General features: G+C 50.6%; 2 protein-coding genes and 1 long non-coding RNA gene across 4 annotated transcripts; 2 read left to right on the top strand and 1 right to left on the bottom strand.

The window, feature by feature from the left end:
- Positions 1 to 1056: 1056 nt before the first annotated feature.
- On the bottom strand, positions 1057 to 3007 carry LOC124671995 (putative pentatricopeptide repeat-containing protein At5g43820). The gene has a single exon (XM_047208307.1). The coding sequence runs from the start codon at positions 2729 to 2731 to the stop codon at positions 1127 to 1129; it is 1605 nt and encodes a 534-aa protein (XP_047064263.1). The 5' UTR covers positions 2732 to 3007; the 3' UTR covers positions 1057 to 1126.
- Positions 3008 to 4141: 1134 nt separating this feature from the next.
- On the top strand, positions 4142 to 12270 carry LOC124685263 (mediator of RNA polymerase II transcription subunit 6). Of its 2 annotated transcripts, none has more exons than XM_047219598.1 (5): positions 4142 to 4386; positions 4468 to 4642; positions 4841 to 4910; positions 11675 to 11781; positions 11959 to 12270. In XM_047219598.1, exons 1-5 carry the CDS (start codon positions 4157 to 4159, stop codon positions 12118 to 12120), a joined length of 744 nt encoding a protein of 247 aa, XP_047075554.1. In that variant the 5' UTR covers positions 4142 to 4156; the 3' UTR covers positions 12121 to 12270. The 2 variants fall into 2 exon arrangements, with proteins under 2 accessions (XP_047075554.1, XP_047075553.1); XM_047219597.1 differs by having other exon boundaries at positions 11672 to 11781.
- Positions 4955 to 11061, top strand: LOC124685264. Its single transcript, XR_006997372.1, has 2 exons — positions 4955 to 5645; positions 10994 to 11061. It is a non-coding gene; the product is annotated as an uncharacterized LOC124685264 (long non-coding RNA).
- Positions 12271 to 21860: the final 9590 nt, after the last annotated feature.

Here is a 21860-nt window from a genome sequence, read left to right as displayed (position 1 = left end):
GAAACTCATCTCTTGCGAAAGGAAAGTTTTCTCTCAGTTTTAATGGAAAAGAGAAACAGACAAGACACTCAAAAGAGATGAGGAAATACATGGTACCTTAAATGTGATCCCAAAACAGAGAACGAACCACCCTCACTACACTGCATTAGGCTCAAAGATGAGCGCCAACGCCCCATCCATGTCGTGTAATTGTTCAACCGGTGCTCTTCTGTGACCTCACATGATATATCAGTCCTCATACTTAATACTAGCAATGGTTCTGGGCAGTTATCTCATAAATCCCTGACCCCATCTTCATGAAAATCAGCAGCCTACATCATCTGAAGACAAAAAGGCATAGGTAGCAAAAGAAGCTAGTACAAAAAATGAACTGATTTTGTTACACTGCAGAACAAAGAGTAACATCAAAGCCATATCTACAGTTCAAACAACACTAGTGAAAAGTTCCAATTAACAAAGTGAATTATGAATGAATAGGAACCATATATAAAATCCTTATCAACGGAATAAAAGCAGTTGGTAACAGGATAACTGGGACTACATTGAAATTTGCAGATAGCAGATGTGATGTACCCATTCAAGAAACTGTGGCTGTGGCCGTTTGCTAGATAGAACAAATTCAGTAGAAAACAGGTAGGCCTACTGGTTGTAAGTTCAGCTATTTTTGAATAGAGACACTAGTTCTGCTATTTGAGATCCATCTGATTTTTTTAGAGTTTCTAACCCAAGTCCTGTAACTTCACAATTCATCTAATGTATGTTCTTTTCCAAAACAGCAGAGTACACAACAAAGACGTACATGCCTATCCATTATATTCTAAGATTTGATTACTGCATCTCATTACCTGATGTAGCTTTCACTGCTTCAACCCGTCATCAGGCAATATTTAGTTAGAATAACTCCATGTGAATTAGGAAAAAAAATATAAAAGATAATTTGGTATGCGTAAAATAGCCAAACATATTGGAAACATGGAGGGAAGAGAATATGTACAAACCTTAAACCTTTCACCAGTCAAACTTAAATTTTACCATTTTATAGAAGACTGCATACAATTGCACTTTTAACACATATGGAACTGCTTTTTCCAGCAAACCTAATTAGTTGTGTGCCGACCAAGTGTGTTCACAGGTGCCAACCATTAGCACGGCAGTAGTTGCGTGAGTTAGCAAGTGTGCGTCCACGTTTGATTTTCTTCAACAGATTGTATGCAGTCTCCACTTTGTCCATCTCCAACAGCCTATTGTTGAGTTTGCTATAAACAACTCTCCCTAGACAGAAGCCTTTCCTAAGTGATTCCTCCACCACAGAAACAGCAGCATCAACCTTACCCACATTGCAAAGTCCATCTACAATGAACTCATAAATTTCTTTGTCAGATGGGTACCCACACTCTTGCATCTCCTCCCAAATCTTCAACACCACCCCACTTTTCCCAAACCTGGCAAGCCTTTCAAGCAGAAGCTTGTATGCTTTCAAGGATATTGTACAACCAGCCTTCCTGCTCTTTTTGTAGATCATCAAAGCAGCATGAGGGGGCCCAAATGTACAAAGTGGCTCAATGAACGACGTAATGACCCCAGTATTTGGCAGAACTCCTTGAGCCAACATGTCATCAAACATTTGAAGTGCATCAGCCACCCTGCGCGCTCTCAAAAGGGCTCTAATCAAATTGCAGTATGTATCACTATTTGGGGGACAATTCTTGTCCACCATATCCTTGTAATACTCCATGCACCTGTCCAAATCCCCCAGTGAGATAAAATTGGAAACGAGTGCACTGTAGGCCATCGTAGTTGGACCGTATCCCTCTTGCACCATTTTCTCAAACACCCTGAGTGCCTCCTCAGCCCGCCCTGCTCTCCCCAACGCCTCGATGAGATGGCAATGCGAAACCTCGTCCGGCACTAGCCCGTCCTCCAGCATCATCGCCCAGAAATGCTCCAGCTTATCAACCTTCCCAAACCTCGCCCAACCACCCATCACGTCATTGTACACATGTTTGTCAAGAACAGGAAGATCTCCACGAGCAGCTTGTACGAGCGAGCTTGCGACACCGACATGTGACCTCCGGCAGAGGCAGTTAACGAGAACAGAGAAGGCCTCCTTTCTGCCGCAAGTTTGCTCGACCCGGATTCCAAAATGGTGGCTCTCGAGCAGTTGGACGGCCTTGCTGACCTGCCTGGCGGCGACTAGGCTATCGATGATGATTCCCAGTGTGATTAGGTCCGGGACGATGCCCCTTCTCCCCATGATCTCCAGGGCACCCTCGATGAAGGCGAAGAATTTCCTCCTGCCCAAAGCCCTGATGACAATGTTGCAGGTATGGAGGGAAGGGGGCAGCTCGGCGTTGGAGATGGCCCAGTCGAAGAGGTCGATAATGGCGGCAGCGCTGAGGTTGCCATGGTTGACAACATCGGAGAGAACCTCCGGGGAGAGGGCGGCGGCGGCGTCAAGGCCCGTGGAAGAGAGGGCTCGGTGGAGGGCTGCGCGGCCAGGGGCCTTCTGGAGGAAGACCCCGCGGAGGCGGTCCGCCGGAGGCAGAAGGAGGGTGGTGGTAGGAGGAGGAGGAGGAAGAGCTGCTCCTGGATCGGGATTGGGGTTAACGGATTGAAGGGAAGGTGATTTGTTATGGTTCGTGGCGGAGAGGAGGCGGATGGAGGAGACGACCACGTCTTCGGCGGCGGAGGAGGAGTAGCTGAGGCTACGAAGGAGAAAGCGGCGGGCCATTTTGGGCGTATTCTTCCGATGCCCCCAGCGCCAGCAAATCCTGAACTTCAGCGCCCAGCTCCGGCGTCGGCTGAACTACTGTTGTTGGCATTGGCTAGCAGCCGAGTTAGGACGATCTGGCCAGCTCGGAGGAGAGATCGTTGGGCTCGACGGTGATAATTGTGGCGGCGAGCTGGGGGAGATAGCTCCGGCGGTGGTGACCTCGGGGGAGAGCCGCAGCGAGATGCGGCGTGAAGCCGCGACGAGATGCGCTCGGTGGAGATATGCGACGGGAGGGGATCGGTGGAGGCGAGGAGCCGCGACGGTCGGGCGGTGGCGCTCCGACGGCTAGGGTTCGATGGGGGGCTCGGGGATGGCCATCGGAGGAGGTGACAGAGCGGCTTTTCTGTTCGATGGTGACGAATGCACCCGTATTTCCCCCCAAAAAAAGAGCCAAAATACCACAGATAAAAACTGAAGGTACTCCACTAAAATACCACATTCCAAAACCAAAGTGCCAAAGTACCATTATTTTTCATTTTTTTATGCCAAACTACCACTAGCCAGTGACCAACCGAGACTAAAATTTTCAAATAAAGTCACATAAGCCCTTACCTTTTCACATGTTGATGCTTAAAAAGAAGGGGGAAAAGATCATGAGAAGTGTGTCTAGTTGTCATCTATCTATTGGATTAAGGAAAATAACATCAAATCAGGGTTCTCTTCATCATTGAATTCAACACAACAACAAGGGAAAAGGAAGTGGCCGTCTCGGCGTCACCAGGGGAGTGCCCGCTAGTTAACTTGTGGTGCTGCTGGGAGCACGGTCCGCTGCTAGTTGTTTGTGTTGGTTGTGGCATGACCATGGATCGGTGCGGTCTTCTTCTCCCTCTCCTTGCAGCACGGGAGCGTGGGGGCGAGCAGAGAGCGCAGACCGCTAGGGGGTTAGCCATAATTATGTACGGGAACTGGTGGCCGAGAACGGGGACTGGTGGTTAGAGGCGGCCAAGGATGGGAGGGTCCCTAGCGGCAGGGGAGTGTGGCGTTGGTGGCGGTGATCGTAGAACACATGGCACAGAAGATTGGGTATGGGGACAGGAATAGCCGGCGATTGAAGTTTTTTTTCTATTCTTTTTCCACATGGTAGTTTTAGTAAGTTGCAAAAACTTCACAGTTTGACTAATGCAGTTCCTTTGATAATAGATGGTAGTGCTATTTTGGTATAAAAAACTGAAAAAGAGTGATATTTTGACACTTTTGATTTTTAAGTGTGGTATATTTTGGTACTTTTGGTTTTCACCTGTGGCATTTTTGCTATTCTGTCCAAGAACAAACGGTATCCCCCATCGCCGCCACCGCGGCCTTCTTCACTCGCCGCCGCCGTCCGCCACCCGTTCGATCTGGTGAATTACTTCCCGTAGAGACGGCAGCGCCTCCTGGGCGGCGATGGCGCTCCCCCCGCCGCCCCCAGGCGACAGCGCGGCCGCGCTCCCGCCCCCGCCGGGCACGGACATGACGGGGATCTGCTTCCGCGACCAGCTGTGGCTCAACACCTACCCGCTGGACCGCAACCTCGTCTTCGACTACTTCGCCCTCTCCCCCTTCTACGACATCACCTGCAACAACGAGTCCCTCCGCTCGCGCCAAATCCACCCCCTCGACATGTCCCAGCTCATGTAAAACCCTAGACCCCCCTCCCAATTCCTCCTCGTCTCGGAGGCTTACCAGCTGTTCTCTGTTCCGCGTGATGGTCGCAGGATGATGACCGGGATGGAGTACGTGCTGAGCGAGGTGATGGAGCCGCACCTGTTCGTCATGCGCAAGCAGAGGAGGTCCAACTCCGACAAGGTCGACCACCTGCTCGCCTACTACATCCTCGACGGCTCCATCTACCAGGCGCCCCTGCTCGGCAACGTTTTCGCCTCCCGCATAGTAAGGCTCTTAGTCTTTGTAAGCTCATTTTTCCAGAGATTTTGCACACAGTTATGTAGCCCAGTGACTGACAGATAATGTGGTACTATTGGTCATCTTTGTCATTTTTCAGACATTTTCAGTGATTCTGCCAATCTAATTGCAGAGTTTTAAGTTGCTTGCTTGTGACTTCCTTTGGCTATTCCTGTAACATTTCAGAGTAGGACTATGCATCACATATCAAAAGCATTTTCTATAGCATGCTCGAAATTGGAGAAGATTGGCAATGGTATGTCTTCACATCTTGCCTGTTTCTTACCTCTTTTCTTTTTTACCATGTCTCCACACGACTAAACATCTCTTATGCTTGGTATTGGTTATGTGGTGTATCTTTTGCCAGCTGTATTGCCACTAAAATACTTGTATGGGCATCCAGCTCATCTTATGCATTGTGGTCTTTCCTTTGATTGAAAATTTTAAATGCTGGCACTTCTGTTCAGGATAAAGGCAGTCATTGATTCATGATTAGGTTCATAAAAAAGTAAATCATAATCATTTTCTAGAGAAATAGAGATCTATACGTAGTAGCTAGTTTCAGAACCAACAGTTTCCCCCTAAAAGATGCTAACTCTATCGTATTCTCAAATTTTTTTCTAGCATTGCCAAATTTACTTTCTCATTTCTCTGCGTACAGAAAAGAATCCGACTTCCTTTTAGTTTCTTGACAGACTTCCATGGCTAAATTAATTTCAAATACCCAAATTAGCTTTCGTGGACTTCGCCAAGTTCATTTTTGGTATGTTGCTCAGTCAATCTTCAGCCTTGATTAAAATGGCAATGGCATTCTCCAAAACCTACCATATTCAGAAACCTGGCACCCTGCGGGATTTCCAGAATTTCGGTGAAACTGGTTTCTGTAACATTGTTAGCCAACCACACTGAGCACACTGGGCAGTGTGTGGCAACTCTTTATTATGTATTCGCATGTGCGGCTATAGTTGGTACATTCAAGTGTTTGGTAGTGGTGTTGGTAGAACCAACAGCTCTACCGGGCCTAGGGCGTAGTTTGTAGGGAAAGGAGGGAGAGGTGTGCGGACGAGGCGGCGGACGCCGGCGGCTGGGCGCCGTCGTGCGCGCGGGAGAGAGGAAGGCGGCGGCTGGGTTTTGGGAGACCGACTCCTCGGGAGTCGGCAATAATGAATCTGATTATTGCTTGATCCTTTTGCATCGTTACATCTGATATATAAAGAGCTAAACCCTAAACCGACCTAAACCGATAATGGGCTAAGCTCCCTAGTTGGGCCCATGGTTGGGCCCCCTCCTAACATAACCAATACCGGTCATAACATCTCTCCCCGCTCGTGCAAACAGCTCGTCCTCGAGCTGGTAGTCGGGGTAGTGCCTGGCTGAACTCCTCGCGCTTCTCCCAAGTAGCCTCCTCTTCCGAAGGCCTTCCCACCGCACCGAGCAAGTACCAAATGCCGCGACGGAGCCGAGCACGTAACACCTTCGCCGGACTCGGAAGAAGACGACCATCGGCGATTGGCGGTAACGGCGGTGGCGCCGCCGGCGGCTCCCCACGGTAAGGCTTCGAGCAGACCCACATGAAAGACATCATGGATGCGGGAACCCTCCGGCAGGCCGAAGGCGATATGCAAGTGTGCCCACGCGCTCCAAGATGACGAAGGGGCCGGCGTAGCGAGGTCCAAGCTTGCGCCTCGCACGCGGGTCGAGGGACCGGGTGGAGCGATGAAGAAGGCGCAGCCACACCCGGCCGCCCACCGCATAAGCCACCTCGCGATGATGACCGTCGTAGTAGTGCTTGGCGAGCCGCTGCGCCGAACGAGACGTTGCCGCACCTCGGCAAGAATCTCGTCGCGGTTGCGGAGAAGCTCCCCGCAGCCTCCGTCCGGGCAGTCGCCGGATCGACCAGGCAAGATAGGCGGTGGAAGCCGACCGTAGACCACCTCAAATGGTGTGGCACGCAGGGCGGAATGATAGGAGGTGTTGTAGCAATATTCCGCCCAAGCGAGCCAATCCACCCATGCGCGAGGACGATCACCCGTAACACGGCGTAAGTACATGGCGATCACTTTGTTAACCACCTCGGACCGGCCGTCCGTCTGAGGATGGAATGCCGTGCTGAAACGGAGCTTCACGCCCGCCATCCGGAAAAGATCACGCCAGACGTGCCCCGTGAACACCGGATCCCGATCACTGACGATCGACGTGGGGAACCCGTGGAGGCGAACGATGCCGTCAAAGAAGGCACGAGCGACGGACGCGGCGGTGTACGGGTGTCCAAGCGCGATGAAGTGTGCATACTTGGAGAAGCGGTCGACCACCGTGAGGATGACGGACTTGCCGCCCACCTTGGGGAGGCCCTCAATGAAGTCCATGGAGATGTCGGCCCGGACACGGGAGGGCACCTCCAATGGCTGCGGCATCCCCGCCGGTCGCAGCCGTCTCCGTCTTGTTGCGCCGGCATATCTCGCAAGAGCGCACCCGATCCCGGACCAAGGCCCGATCCCCGGGGATGTAGAAGTCGGCGCGGAGACGGTGAAGAGTCTTCCGGACACCCTCATGGCCGGACGAGTGGGCCAGCGAGGAGCACTTGGTGTCGCGAGTCATCGTGGTCGGGCACAAAGATCCGGCGCCCGTGCAAGAGTAGCCCTTCCGCCAAACGCCATGGTGCCTCCAACTCGCCCGCGTCCAGCTGCTCGCCGCGAGAATCCGGGCGTCGGGCGCCGCCGCGGTAGCCCGGCGGATGGTGTCGAAGAGGGCGAAGGAGGGGCCCGAACGGATGCACAATGCCATCCCTTCAGGTGCGCCGTCCTCATCGACCAGCGTCGCGGCGAGAGAGCGTCGGCGACGGTATTGAGGCGCCCGGCCGGTACTCGACGGTGAAATCAAAGCCGAACAGCTTGCCGATCCACCGATGTTCGCGGAACGGTCGAGAGCCTCCGATCCAACAAGTACTTGAGGCTGTAGTGGTCCGTGCGAATCCGGAACGAGCGCCCCCAAAGGTAGGGGCGCCAATGGCGCACGGCCTGCACCAAGCCAATGAGCTCCTGCTCGTACGCCGCCGACTTGAGATGGCGCGCGGCGAAAGGCTCCGCCGAAGTAGGCAAGCGGCCCATCGCCCCGGTGAAGCACGGCACCGAACCCCACGCCGGAAGCGTCGCGATCGACGATGAACGGCCGCGCGAAGTCCGGCATCCGGAGAACGGGGCCCGTCGTGAGGGCCCCCTTCGGGGCCTCGAACGCGGCGGTGGCCTCGTCATCCCGGGCGAAGGCGTCGCGGCGCGGCGGCCTCGTGAGAGGTGTCGCGATGATGCCGAAGTCCCGAATGAATTTCCGGTAATATCCGGCGAGACCCGGGAAGCCGCGGAGGGCGCGTGGCGAACGAGGAGGCGGCCACGCCGCAACGGCCGCCACCTTGTCGGCGTCCATGGCTACCCCTCGGCGGAGATGACGTGGCCGAGGTAGGCGACCGATGTCGTCCCGAACGAGCACTTCGAGCGCTTAAGGTGAAGATGATGCGCGCGAAGCTCGTTGAAGACGATGGCGACGTGTTGTAGATGCTCCGCCCACGAGGTGCCGTAGATCAAAATATCGTCAAAGAAAACGAGCACAAACCGACGTAAATAGGGGCGGAGAACATCGTTCATCGGGGCCTGGAATGTTGTCGGCGCGTTGGTGAGGCCGAAGGGCATCACCACGAACTCGAAGTGGCCATGATGGGTCCGGAACGCCGTCTTGGCGATGTCGTCCGGTGCATGCGCACTGGTGGTAGCCCGACCGTAAGTCGAGCTTGGTGAAGAAGCGAGCCCCATGGAGCTCATCGAAGAGCTCGTCGACCACCGGAATGGGGAACTTGTCCTTCGGTGTGAGGGCGTTGAGGGCGCGGTAGTCGATGCGAAGCGCCATGTACCATCCGTCTTGCGAACGAGAAGCACCGGCGCCGAGAATGGTGACGTAGAGATCCGGATGACGCCCGCGGCGAGCATGAGGGCGCACCGTCGCTCGAGCTCGTCCTTCCGCGGCTGGGGGTAGCGGTAAGGCCGCACGGCCACCGGCGCCGTGTCCGGGGCGAGGTGGATGCGGTGATCGTACACCCGTGTAGGCGGAAGGCCTCGCGGCTCGGCGAAAAGGTCGCCGTGCTCGCTGCAGAAGGTGGGCCAACGGCGGGTGCTCGGAGTCGATGTCGGCCGTGGTGAGCTGGAGCTGCGGGGCCGGGGCGGCGCCCCCAATGCCCGTCCAACGGACGCGGCGGCCACGGCGCCGAAAAGTCATCGTCAAGGCGGCGAAGTCCCACGGTATGGGACCGAGGGGCCGCAAGAAGTCCACGCCGAGGATGAAGTCGAAACAGCCCAAGTCGATGCCGGCGCACGCGATGGTGAAGTGCTCGTTGCCGATGGAGAGCGGCACTCGCTGCGCCACGCCATGGCGGCGAAGGCGGTCGCCGTTGGCCACGGTGACGCGGAGGTGATCGCCTCCCGTCGGCCGGAGGCCCAAACGACGCATGGTGGCCTCCGGCAAGAAGTTATGTGTGGAGCCGGTGTCGAGGAGGGCCACCGGTTGCTCGCCGTGGATCGTCACGCGGCGGAGCATCGTACGCTCGTTGCGGATGCCTCGCCAACGCATGGAGCCGAGACCACGCACGCCGTGGGCTGGTGCGGCGTCGAGGTCGGTGTCCGTCGCCGTGTCGACGCTCGTGTCCGCGTCGCCGTCGTCGACCGTCTCCAAGTAGAAGAGGCGCGGGCAAACGTGACCCGGCGCGTAGGGCTCGTCGCGGTTAAAGCACGAGCCGAGGCGACGGCGCTCCAACCGCTCCGCCGGGGTGAGGCGCCGAAAGGTACTGCCGCGTCGCCGCCGGGGCGGCCGGTGCTGGCCGCGTGGCCGGCGCCGCGGCCGGCGGGGGCGGGCGGTTGGCCGGGCCCCGCGATTCGGGGAGGCGGCGGCAGCGCTCGGGCTCGACGCTCGTACGCCCGAGCGTAGTGCATCGCCGTCTGCGGGTCGCGGGGGCCCGGAGTTCCACGTCCACCCGTATGTGATCCGGGAGTCCGCCGACGAAGAGGTCCGCGCGCCGCTGCCCCGTGACACCGGCGCGTGGCGAGCGAGTGCTCGAGCGATCGGCGAAGTCCTGCACCGTTGACGTGAAGGGAGGCGCCCCGGCTCCGCGAGGCGGCTCCCACGGACCGGCGGACCGAAGCGAAGGAGGCGAGCTCCCGAAACGGTCCCGGGGGGCATGCCGCCCTCGTCTTGCTCGAGGGAGTAGTACCACGTCCGGGCGGCGCCCGGAGGTGATAGGAGGCCAGCCGAGTGCGATCCGATGCCGGGTGCGCTGCCCGCGGAAGAACCGCTCGCACCGGCTAAGCCGGTTCGGGGGGTCCTCCGACCCATCGTAGGTGGCGAAGTCGACCTTGGTGTAGCGGGGCGGTGGCCGGGTTACCCCGCCGGGGCCGTGCGCGTCGGGGCGCGCCTCATAGGGGCGTGCATACCCCCGTGGGCGGTGCCCGTAGGGAGGGCATCGGCGGCTCGGCAGCCGGTGGTGTAGACCGGGCCGAGTCGACGACGCGGTGAGCCACGCCGGCAACGGGGATGGTGACGGGGAAAACGGATCTCGGTGGATGGGGACGCCCCGCGTTGCTGCGGTGCTTGGGCTGGCGGGGGCGGACGGTGGCCACTGCGGCCGGGGCCGGGCCGGCGCCGGCGGGAGGCCGCGGCGGTACGCCCGTGAAGGGCGAAACCCCTGATGCGGGTGCCGGCACGGAGAAGATGGCCGGCTGCGGCGGCGTCGGGGGCCCCTGGGAACCGATCAAGTAGAGGCGGATGCCTTGAACCGCGGTGACGAGGTCATTGACGACCCCGCTCGGCTGCTCGGGCGTGTAGATGACGGACGCCGGCGCGGCGGAGCCCGCCGTCGTGGCGGCCGGCTCGGAGAACCCGCCGTGGTGGCGGTGGTCGAAGGAACGGGCGGCGGCGCGGACGACGTGGTGGTGGGCGGCGGAGAAGACATGATCGCAGCCGAGCTAGCCGATACCAAATTGGTAGAACCAACAGCTCTACCGGGCCTAGGGCGTAGTTTGTAGGGAAAGGAGGGAGAGGTGTGCGGACGAGGCGGCGGACGCCGGCGGCTGGGCGCCGTCGTGCGCGCGGGAGAGAGGAAGGCGGCGGCTGGGTTTTGGGAGACCGACTCCTCGGGGAGTCGGCAATAATGAATCTGATTATTGCTTGATCCTTTTGCATCGTTACATCTGATATATAAAGAGCTAAACCCTAAACCGACCTAAACTGATAATGGGCTAAGCCCCTAGTTGGGCCCATGGTTGGGCCCCCTCCTAACATAACCAATACCGGTCATAACAGGTGTCCTTAGCAGCCAACAGTTGGTGGCTGCACAATGACATAAATTTGGGTTAAATGGGCAAAGCAAATAAAAAAGACTCTTCCGTTAGGATTTGAAACAATATTTTGAGATGTAGGTGTAGGTCTTTGGCAACTTCAAGAAGTAGATTTTGCAAAAATATTTATTCTGGAGCTACATAATTATATGTAGGCACTTTTGATGGTTTTCTGAGTGTGAAGCCTCAAGCATGGAACATATTATATTTCATATTTGTTTTGCTTGTCAGTTTGCCTGTATTTACTTCTCTTCTAATGTTATTGGAATTTATATGCTTAACCATTGAATTATACTTTTAGTTATTTGTGGATTGGAAACACCACATCCTGAGTCTGTGTGCACACTGTTTTCATCTGTACGGAGTACATGTCATTTGTTTCTGAACTCTAGCTTGGAACAAATTACAAATTAGAACTACAATTTAATGATAAGACTACTCCTTACCTTGACATTATGACAGTCCTTAATAATGATAGTGGGCATTGGTCTTGTATGATCACTTGCTGGAAACTGTTGCTACTGCATTCCAGACTTGCATGTTGCTTATTATACATGTTTCTTCCATTCATGTTATGTTTTCTTATTTACCATGATTTGTGAAGGAAAACTAGCATCATTGGTATCTTTGTTTTTCGTTACAGCAGAGACAGAGTCTGATGCAGCAGCTTCTGAATCGAAGACCCAGAAGGAAGCGGTTGACTTCAAGGAGTTGATGCGAATTGATAAGATCCTCGTCAATTTGCAAAAGAAGGTAATATTAAGTTCAACTTTAGTGAGCACCGAATGTCTGAAATAGATGGCAAAACTTGCTTCCTGTTAGTAGATGTACCATGTAGATGGTAGCTTTATCTTGCTCAAAGTTTGTTCATCAACTTTTTTGTCAACATTTTACCAAGTAATCTCAAACTTTTGGCATATTTCTTTGCAGCTGCCTCCTGCTCCTCCCCCTCCACCCTATCCGGAGGGCTATGTTCCACCATCTGCATCAGAAGAGAAAGCGCCGGATGATCTGCTGGCCTCAGAGGCATTACCTCCCGTAATTGACCCTATTATTGATCAAGGGCCAGCAAAAAGACCAAGGTTCCAATGAGAGACTTATGTCGATCAAGTGAACTAGCTGACACGATAACATCATGTATTACAAATTCAGAGTAGAGTTTTGCGAGTCCTGAACGGGAAGACCCAAACAATTATGTGGATGTGTACTGTGACTTAATCCATGATACGTATTTAAATTGCATCCTGAGAATCTTATTTTAATACTATGTTGTAGCACTTGGTTAACCTGAGATGGATTAGCCATTTTCTTTTGCAAATCATATAATCTGGCTCCCACGGTTACCAAACAATTAGCTTAATGCAGTTTTATGGGTAAAGACATTGTTTGACTTCGTGTTCTATTTGTGCGTGTGTGTCCATCGTATATGTCCAGGGCATTGTTCTTGCGTGATGGTTAATAAATAAAATGATTTTCTTTTGGCAATTCTGCGACGTCTATAATCCTTTATCCAACATATATGCCCTAAACCCACACGAGGCGCTGAAATATCTTGAGAATTGGTTATCCGAATTATAAAACGTTTTCATTTTTAAACTCCTCGCGCTGAGATTTTTAGAACTAAATCTCATGCTGGTAGTTTTCATCATTTTACTAAAAGTATCAAAACTTTTACGGATGTACTTTGGTTTGTACCATAAGTGTACTTGGGTTTCTACTGAGTTGTACTTTGGGCTTTGTGTATTTTATGGGGATGAGAAGAGAGAGGGACACGCGACTACGCGAGAGTGGGAGATGCAGTATTTTATTTTATTTTTTAATCCAAACAAACAAAATATTTTAATAATTATTTGCCAAAATTACGAACTTTTTCGCTTTTTATTTCCTTACATCAAGATCGTCAAAACTAGATTCCATACTGATAGGGTTTATAAAAGGAAGTACTTCCAAAACTAATATGGTTGTAACTAATATGATTGTGCTCGGATTCATGTGTAAGTGTGCACCATTTTTCATTGAGTTGTAACTCGGATTCGGATTAGAGTGTGTTTTCTGCTCCGTTTACTTACCAGATTTTTGGTGTAGTTTGGGAAAGGGATAACTGGTTTCATGGCCCACATACACTTGTGTTACATAGTTTTTCTAACCGCTCGAAACACTCATCACGTGTCTTCTTCCCTCTAGCCACTACTATAAAAAAAGGCTACAGATGGACGGCTTGCCCACGGTGCACCAAATATTGGTGTACCACTGCTATTACCGGAAAAGAGAGGGCCACTAGTATGACATTATTTGTGGCGCACCTTTATAATTTGGTGCGCCACTTCTAAGTGTGGCTACATTGACGAGGTTGCACCCAGCGCATGAAACTCTGGCGCACCACAGGCGAGCCCACGTACACATAGCGCACTCAACTGTGATGCACCACGGGCAAGCCCGCTAAACGCGTGGGGCGACACCCCTTCTCCCCACTGGTAGAAAGCTGACCGGTGGCCCAGCAGGCAGGGCCTTCAATGTCGCCGCTGGATGTTGCCTGGCCTTCTACGCGGGCACTGGCCGACGCACAGACCATGTGGACAGACGCGCTGTGAGCGCGTGCGCAAGAAGGCTGATCGGTGGCGCGCGCGGCAGCCTACCGCGCCATCAATGTCCGCCGCTTGGGCTCTTACGCCGCAATTGATGCAGAAGGTACCGGAAGTAGTGCGGACATTGATGGCATAGGGGGTTCTTATGTCGGCCCTGCGCTGGTTTCTCCCCCATAACACCGCCCATGCGCCTGCGCCAACAGATGCCTCCAAAATAAAGCCAAGGACGTCGATGTCGCCAATATGGCAAAAATGCCGAGGTGGTCCAAGAAGGTGCTGAATGACGACGAGGCCAGCTCATCCTCGGGCCACCGCCACCGATCTTCGCCGCCACCTCCTTCTTGCCTCGGCTGCAACCTATCGCCGCCTCCGCACGCGGCCAATTTCGTCGGCCCGCAAGTTGTTGCGGAGGAGGCGGGCGTCAACAAAAGGCGTCGGCGCGGTTGCAACCGGGCTTACTCCTCGATGGGGGAATGCCAACGCTGGTGGGTGCAAGCCGACCCAATCCTCCACAACGATGCGTCTCTTCCGAGCGAATGGCACCTCGACCGGGAGGGTGTTGGTGCCGCTGATGCCGCTTGCGGGAGGGTGCTGGATGCGGAGATGCACCGCCGGCAGGAGGCAGTCAATGCGGCGCTATTTATGCCGCTCCTTCCTCGCGTGGGAGCACGAGGTGCGCCTCGCCAAACGGTAGTCTAGTACTTCCAGCCTGGCGAGGACCACATCGACCTCGCCGTGACCACCGACGACAAAGACGAGGAAGATGGCAATGCGCCTCTAGCTACAAAGGAGGAGGCACTCTTGCCGGATGACTACGACGAGGAGGCGGCCGCCCTGCACGCCGTTGCCGAGTCAAAAGCGAAGGAGGACGCCAAATGGTCCTCGGAGGAGGGTCTGGATGATGTCATCCCGCTCAGCGCGCTGGTGGTGGGGCACCACACGCCGCTTCTGCCGCCTCTACCACTAGTACCACACACGTCGTTGCATGCCGAGTGGCAGGGGTAGATGATGCCACCGCCACCGCAACTGCCGCCGGCCCACCAAGCATACCCTGCTTGGCCGCAGGCTGAGTGGCCGGGGAAGATTGTGTCACCGCTACCGCAGCAGCATGCATACCCGGCTTGGTCTTAGCAGGGTCATCAGCGTGGCATCCACAAGCGTCATCGGTCTACCTGGAGTATCTGGCTTGGCCGCAGCAGGGGCTATGGATGCAACCCACGTTCGTAGACCTCACCTAAGACGAGAATGAGGAGTAGGCTGCACCGTCGACGTCGGTGCAGGGGCTCGCCGATAGGAGTTAGTTAGGACTTTTCCCCTTTTTTATTTCCTATGTAAATGTAAATTATCTTTGAATGAATGGAAAATTTCAGACTTCTCCCGCATTTTAGTATTTTTGTTTGAATTTAAATTTTATTTTTGCCCACCGTGCGAGTCAAGGCCGGTGGCACATCTTTCTCGTGCGCCACAGGTCTATGCACATGCCAGTGACGCACCAACCCCATGCGCCACGGGTTAGATGCTACCAATGGCGTGATACCAGTGCCTCATAGCCATGCGTCACAGAAAATATAAGATGCCGCGCCAGAGCTAAACATTTTCCTACTAGTGATCTCAGCTTCACGAATACCCAAACATAGTGTTTCCTGTTGAGTCAAGGTCATTTGGGCTACTTATAGTGGGGGTAACTTAGACTAGTAACATGTCTAAGTTACTACCTTCATAGTGGGCAGAAACTTATATATAGTGTTATGCATTATGTCATTTATTATGATGTAGACTCATCTTGTATTGGAGTGTGTGATGTTATGGTTTAGCTAGTTACACCTCACTCTTTTTCTTCATGCAATGTCACAAAAATGCCTTGAGTTGTGTGATATTACTAGCTATGTTACTCTTACACTATAAGTAGTTTTAGAGGTAAGACCAGGAGAGGCGAACGTGGGTATAATAGCGAATTACTATGGTGCGATCGTAATTATGATACGCTTTAGGATTTATATTGGAGTTTCCCCCTTTGTGTGTTTTACCTAGAATTATATAGTATATTAATTCTATTTTAGGGCATTTCGTAATTCCTTCAAAATGTTCTGAAATGTTTTGAATGGGTTTGACATTTGTTATGATCTCAGTATTTGAAATCTTGTTTGAAAGAATTTTACTAGTCTTGTAACACATTTTACTCAATTTTGGATTTTGTCAAAATGACCATTTTGCCCCTAGGGATTTTAAACTCCCTTGTTTTTTCTTAAATTCTCAAAACATCATAAAAGATGATAAAAATCAACTCGAGGGCATCCACGGGTCTCGGGGAGTCGGCGAGCTTGGGCACTGGAGGGAGATGGCGGGCGGCGATGCGGGAGGACGAGAGATTGTCGTGGTTGGCGGCTCGAGGTTACAGGGTGGGGCTGAGTGGATTCGGGAGAGACTCCTCCAGCAGGACATGCGAAGATCTTTACGGGGCGCGTTGTCTCTCTTTTGGGGATGAGCTCGGCTGAGCTGACTTGCGAACCTCGATTTGGGCTTCACAACCGGGCATGGTTGAGCCCTTTTTAGTATGAGGTGGGCAACGCCCGTACACATGACCCTACCTACCAAACACCCAAATCTCGTCTAGTATGGAATTTTCTGTGTTGAGCCAGGCTACCAAACACACCCTATGTTGCTTACAACATCGATATATGTTGTGTTCACAATTAGCAGACTCAACATGCCATTACTTTAAATGCCGACATAACATCGATAAATGTTGTGTTTACGATTAGCCATTACTTTAAATGCCTACACATAAAGTATTGTCTCAATGCGGAAAATTATTGTATTAATTTTGACAAAAGTTATGCATGTCTTATGACCTAATTCTTTGCATATTTTGTTAATAATTCCGCTATCGCGTAGGGTATTATCTAGTTCAAATAAAAGGGAGCACCTTGGTAATTCTGGTGGGTTCTGGATTTTTTTTTTTTTGAAAAGGCTGGGTTCTGGAATATAAGTTCAAGAAATTTTCACACTAGACTTGGACCAAATTCAAATAAACACCAAATTTGGTTAAATGTTGTTTAAATCCATGAAATTTAGGTGAGATAATCTGAAATAATTTCCAAATTTTAGGAGAAGTTAGCCGTCTCGTAATTAATTTGCTCAAACCTGAATTGAAAATCACGACTCTCAGTTCTGGCTTGGGCAAAGATTATCATGTCATAAATGTCCATGGTAGCAAGATACTTGAGCACACTAGTAGCAAGGAAAACAGACGAAACGGAATTTCTTCTCCCAATTATAAGATTATTAGATATATTTTAACCACACACTAGCACGACCAAGGTACCACCACCTTTAACAGAGGAGGAATGCGCTAATTTTAAGATGAAGCATTGATTCCTCATTGACAGCAAATAGCTCCGGTCCGTGATTGTTTTAATCGAGCGCCAAGTGCTTCCCGCAGAAGAGGCAGTAGCACACGCCCTTTAAGCCGCCCTTGATGCACCTGTGTTCCTTTACACGAGCGCGGAGCAGCTTCGCCTCCACCCAGCATCCCGCCTTGCAGCTCCAATCTTTGCAGAACGGTAACAACGGTACCCCATATTTGCACACCTCTGGCCGGTCAGATGAATTAACACAACAACATAAAAGAATCAATCATATAGCGAAAAGAACATAGTGAAATGGGATCCGGCAAGGAACACGAACCGCCGTTGCCCGCCGAAATAGATGTAGGGTTTGTGTGCAAGATCGCGAGTACTAGGAGAAAACAGAGAGCGGCACGTCTCGTGTCCATGATCGATCGCTGTCTGTGAGCTTACTCTGCTAGCACACTCTCTCGGCACCCTTTGCGATGGGCAGTTCTTCGAAATGAATGTGTGTAGGGTGGCCTAGTAATATAGGAATTCCTTGCAATTAACTGTACGGGTGAATCAAGGATCTAGCTACGGTTTCTGTTATCCAGCTAATGACAATCTACATGTAGCTAAGCCCAGGTCATTTCATTTCTATTGTGACTGTTTGGTGAATTCATTTTTGGAATCCAGCTAATGACTATACCAAATGTAGTTAAGTCCAGGTTATTTCATTCCTCTTGTGGTTCTTTGGTCCATTCATTTTTGTTACTATCCAGCTAATGACTATACACATGTAGTTAAGCCTATGTTATATCATTCCTCTTGTGATTATTTGGTTAATTAATTTTGATTTATCCAGCTAAACATGTAGTTAAACTCATGTTATTTCATTCCTCTTGTGGTTGTAGCATCAATTTGTTTTCGTTATCTAGCTAATGAATATGATACATGTAATTAAACCTGTGTTATATTGATCATTCCTCTTGGGGTTGTTTTGGTTAATTCCTCTTATATAATGTTATCCCCATGTTTTATGATGTTTTAGGGGATTTTCTAAACAACCCCTACTCCGGTTCTAATTCTGTTTAGCAGGAAACACCACTTTTTACTGTTTTTGACTTTCCAGGAGCTACGGGACTTCAAAACTACTATATATACGACCCCCGGGAGTTTCGTCGAGGCAACGGCGGCGTAGATCAAAAACACAGAAACAGAGAGTCAGCGGGCCACCGCCGGCGGAGATCGAAGGGGGGAAACGCTGCCGGAAATGCCTCTATGGACTCCACCCCCTCCGGTGAAGGCATCAGCACCATCTTCATCATCTTCATCAACATATACATCAACTCCTCATCATCTCCCTCTGTAATCTCTTGGCAAACATGATGTATGATGCAATTTATTGTTTTCCCATGATCTATTGTATCTCTATGTTGATGTTTGAGCAGTGAATTGTTCATGGCAATTGTTATATAGTTTGTTGTTGGTTGCGTACAAGTATTTGTTATCTTCCATGATGATCTTATGTATTGATTTATGAGTGCACACATATGTCAATGGATGCATAAGGTTATCACCGTTGCATGTTGACATGATGAGGGATAGTGGGAGCGACAAAAACCCGGTCCCGATTCTTAGATGCATGTTAACGGGGTGACCAATTATGGGGACCTTTAAACTTATGGCTATGATGGAACATTTATGTCTTAATGATTCCTATAGTTGCACATGAAAATGGCTCTAGGACCCATCATAAGGGGTGTATTTGCACATGCTTATGGCTGCACCTATCTATGGATCCTCCCTAGAAGAAGCACTGAAAAGACTAATGAGCTTCACTAATTATGACAGCAACACAAGTGAAATAGCAATTTTCCTGAACACTTGCTCTCACGAGTTACTCTACTTCACTTCACTTCATCTCATTGTGTTGTGGGTATACTTTATGGGTATATCAACGGCATGGCCTAGATCCGGCAAGCCCGGGTGGCCCATAGTTGGTGGTGAGGCATGTGGCCCATCGGGCGGCCCAGTTGCTGTAGATCCGGAAGGATGAAGTCCAGCCCAAGAACAGGAAGCCGGATCTCTACCGACCTACGAAGGAGGCCGGATCCGTGACGGCCCATGAAGTATCCGGATCCAGCACGTACTTGGAGGAAGGCGGATCCTTGACGTATGATACGTCTCCGACGTATCGATAATTTCTTATGTTCTATGCCATATTATTGATGATACCTACATGTTTTATGCACACTTTATGTCATATTCGTGCATTTTCTGGAACTAACCTATTAACAAGATGCCGAAGTGCCGATTGGCTGTTTTCTGCTGTTTTTGGTTTCAGAAATCCTAGTAACGAAATATTCTCGGAATTGGACGAAACAAAGACCCAGGGGCCTATTTTGCCACGAACCTTCCAGAAGACCGAAGAGCATACGAAGTGGGGCCACGAGGTGGCCAAACCACAAGGCGGCGCGGCCAAGGGGGGGCCTGCGCCGCCCTGTGGTGTGGGCCCCTCGTCAGCCCTCCGACTCTGCCCTTCCGCCTACTTAAAGCCTCCGTCGCGAAACCCCTGATGCGAAAAAACCACGATACGGAAAACCTTCCAGAGACACCGCCGCCGCCAATCCCATCTCGGGGGATTCTGGAGATCTCCTCCGGCACCCTGCCGGAGAGGGGATTCATCTCCCGGAGGACTCTACGCCGCCATGGTCGCCTCCGGAGTGATGAGTGAGTAGTTCACCCTCGGACTATGGGTCCATAGCAGTAGCTAGATGGTTGTCTTCTCCTCATTGTGGTTCATTGTTGGATCTTGTGAGCTGCCTAACATGATCAAGATCATCTATCCGTAATACTCTATGTTGTGTTTGTCGGGATCCGATGGATAGAGAATACCATGTTATGTTAATTATCAAGTTATTACATATGTGTTGTTTATGATCTTGCATGCTCTCCGTTATTAGTAGAGGCTCGGCCAAGTTTTTGCTCTTAACTCCAAGAGGGAGTATTTATGCTCGATAGTGGGTTCATGCCTGCATTGACACCTGGGACGATGACGAGAAAGTTCTAAGGTTGTCGTTGTCGTTGTTGCCACTAGGGATAAAACATTGGCGCTATGTCCGAGGATGTAGTTGTTGATTACATTACGCACCATACTTAATGCAATTGTCTCGTTGCTTTGCAACTTAATACCTGGAAGGGGTTCGGACGATAACCTCGAAGGTGGACTTTTTAGGCATAGATGCGGTTGGATGGCGGTCTATGTACTTTGTCGTAATGCCCAATTAAATCTCACCGTACTTATCATGACATGTATGTGCATTGTTATGCCCTCTCTATTTGTCAATTGCCCGACTGTAATTTGTTCACCCAACATGCTTTTATCTTATGGGAGAGACACCTCTAGTGAACTGTGGACCCCGGTCCATTCTTTAATACCGAAATACAAATCTGTCTGCAATACTTGTTTTTACTCGTTTTCTCTGCAAACAATCATCTTCCACACAATACGGTTAACCCTTTGTTACAGCAAGCCGGTGAGATTGACAACCTCACTCGTTTCGTTGGGGCAAAGTACTTTGGTTGTGTTGTGCAGGTTCCACGTTGGCGCCGGAATCCCCGGTGTTGCGCCGCACTACATCCCGCCGCCATCAACCTTCAACGTGCTTCTTGGCTCCTCCTGGTTCGATAAACCTTGGTTTCTTTCTGAGGGAAAACTTGCTGATGTGCGCATCATACCTTCCTCTTGGGGTCCCCCAACGAACGTGTGAAATACACGCCATCAAGCTCTTTTTCTGGCGCCGTTGCCGGGGAGATCAAGACACGCTGCAAGGGGAGTCTCCACTTCTCAACCTCTTTACTTTGTTTTTGTCTTGCTTTATTTTATTTAGTACTTTGTTTGCTGCATTATATCAAAACACAAAAAAATTAGTTGCTAGTTTTACTTTATTTACTGTCTTGCACTCTATATCAAAAACACAAAAAAATTAGTTACTTGCATTTACTTTACTTATTTCAACATGTTTCCTCTTAATTTTACCGCAAAAGATATACCTGTGGGACAAGGGTCTATAATTGGAAGAGATAATATAGAAGAATTTTTCACCCATGTTAGTATGCATGAAGATCTTAAAGATATACCACGTGCAAAAGCTGTCCCTACTTATGAAGATGCCTCTATTTGTTTAGTGCGCATGATGGAAGCTAGATTTATTAGTCTCAACCCCATGATACAACACATGTTTCTTACACTTTCCGATATGGAGCGGGGAGAGAAGAGAGATTTTGTTCTAAAAGTCTTAGTGCGAGAATTTGAAGATATAGCTATAGAAGCTAGAAAAGTTTTTATTAAGCATAAGAGGCTTGGCTTTTATACCGACTTTAAAAGAACACTTGATAAAATGGATATGTATAGAATGAAATATACTGATAATGCTAATGATGGTGGGGAGATCAAAGCACCAATACCATGTAAACTCCTAGCTATGAATGATGCACTAGAAAATAACTATGCTTGGCTTGTTCCTGAAAATTTGTTTGATGAGAGTAGCAAGCCCAAGACTAATGAAAAGGGAGACGCTGAAACTTATGTATCCAATATACTATGCATGGTTGAGAAAACTCCAAACCCCGCTGTAGGTGCACCACCCTTCGATAACACTTGAGATACACTTTCTGCGCCTAGCTGAAAGGCGTTAAAGAAAAGCGCTTATGGGAGACAACCCATATTTTTACTACAGTATTTTTGTTTTATATTTGAGTCTTGGAAGTTGTTTACTACTGTAGCAACCTCTCCTTATCTTAGTTTTATGTTTTGTTGTGCCAAGTAAAGTCTTTGATAGTAAAGTAAGTACTAGATTTGGATTACTGCGCAGTTCCAGATTTCTTTGCTGTCACGAATCTAGGTCTACCTCTC

The sequence above is a fragment of the Lolium rigidum genome, chromosome 1, assembly GCF_022539505.1.
Source record: "Lolium rigidum isolate FL_2022 chromosome 1, APGP_CSIRO_Lrig_0.1, whole genome shotgun sequence".
Taxonomy (NCBI): domain Eukaryota; kingdom Viridiplantae; phylum Streptophyta; class Magnoliopsida; order Poales; family Poaceae; genus Lolium; species Lolium rigidum.
Note: the sequence above shows the minus strand (reverse complement) of the source record. Positions and strands in the feature narration are given on the sequence as shown.

Coding starts and splice junctions, on each gene's coding strand:
- LOC124685263 (XM_047219597.1), top strand. CDS start 4,157: ATGGCGCTCCCCCCGCCGCCCCCAGGCGACAGCGCGGCCGCGCTCCCG. Junction 4,387..4,467: donor CTCGACATGTCCCAGCTCAT/GTAAAACCCTAG, acceptor TGATGGTCGCAG/GATGATGACCGGGATGGAGT. Junction 4,643..4,840: donor ACGTTTTCGCCTCCCGCATA/GTAAGGCTCTTA, acceptor GTAACATTTCAG/AGTAGGACTATGCATCACAT.
- LOC124671995 (XM_047208307.1), bottom strand. CDS start 2,731: ATGGCCCGCCGCTTTCTCCTTCGTAGCCTCAGCTACTCCTCCTCCGCC.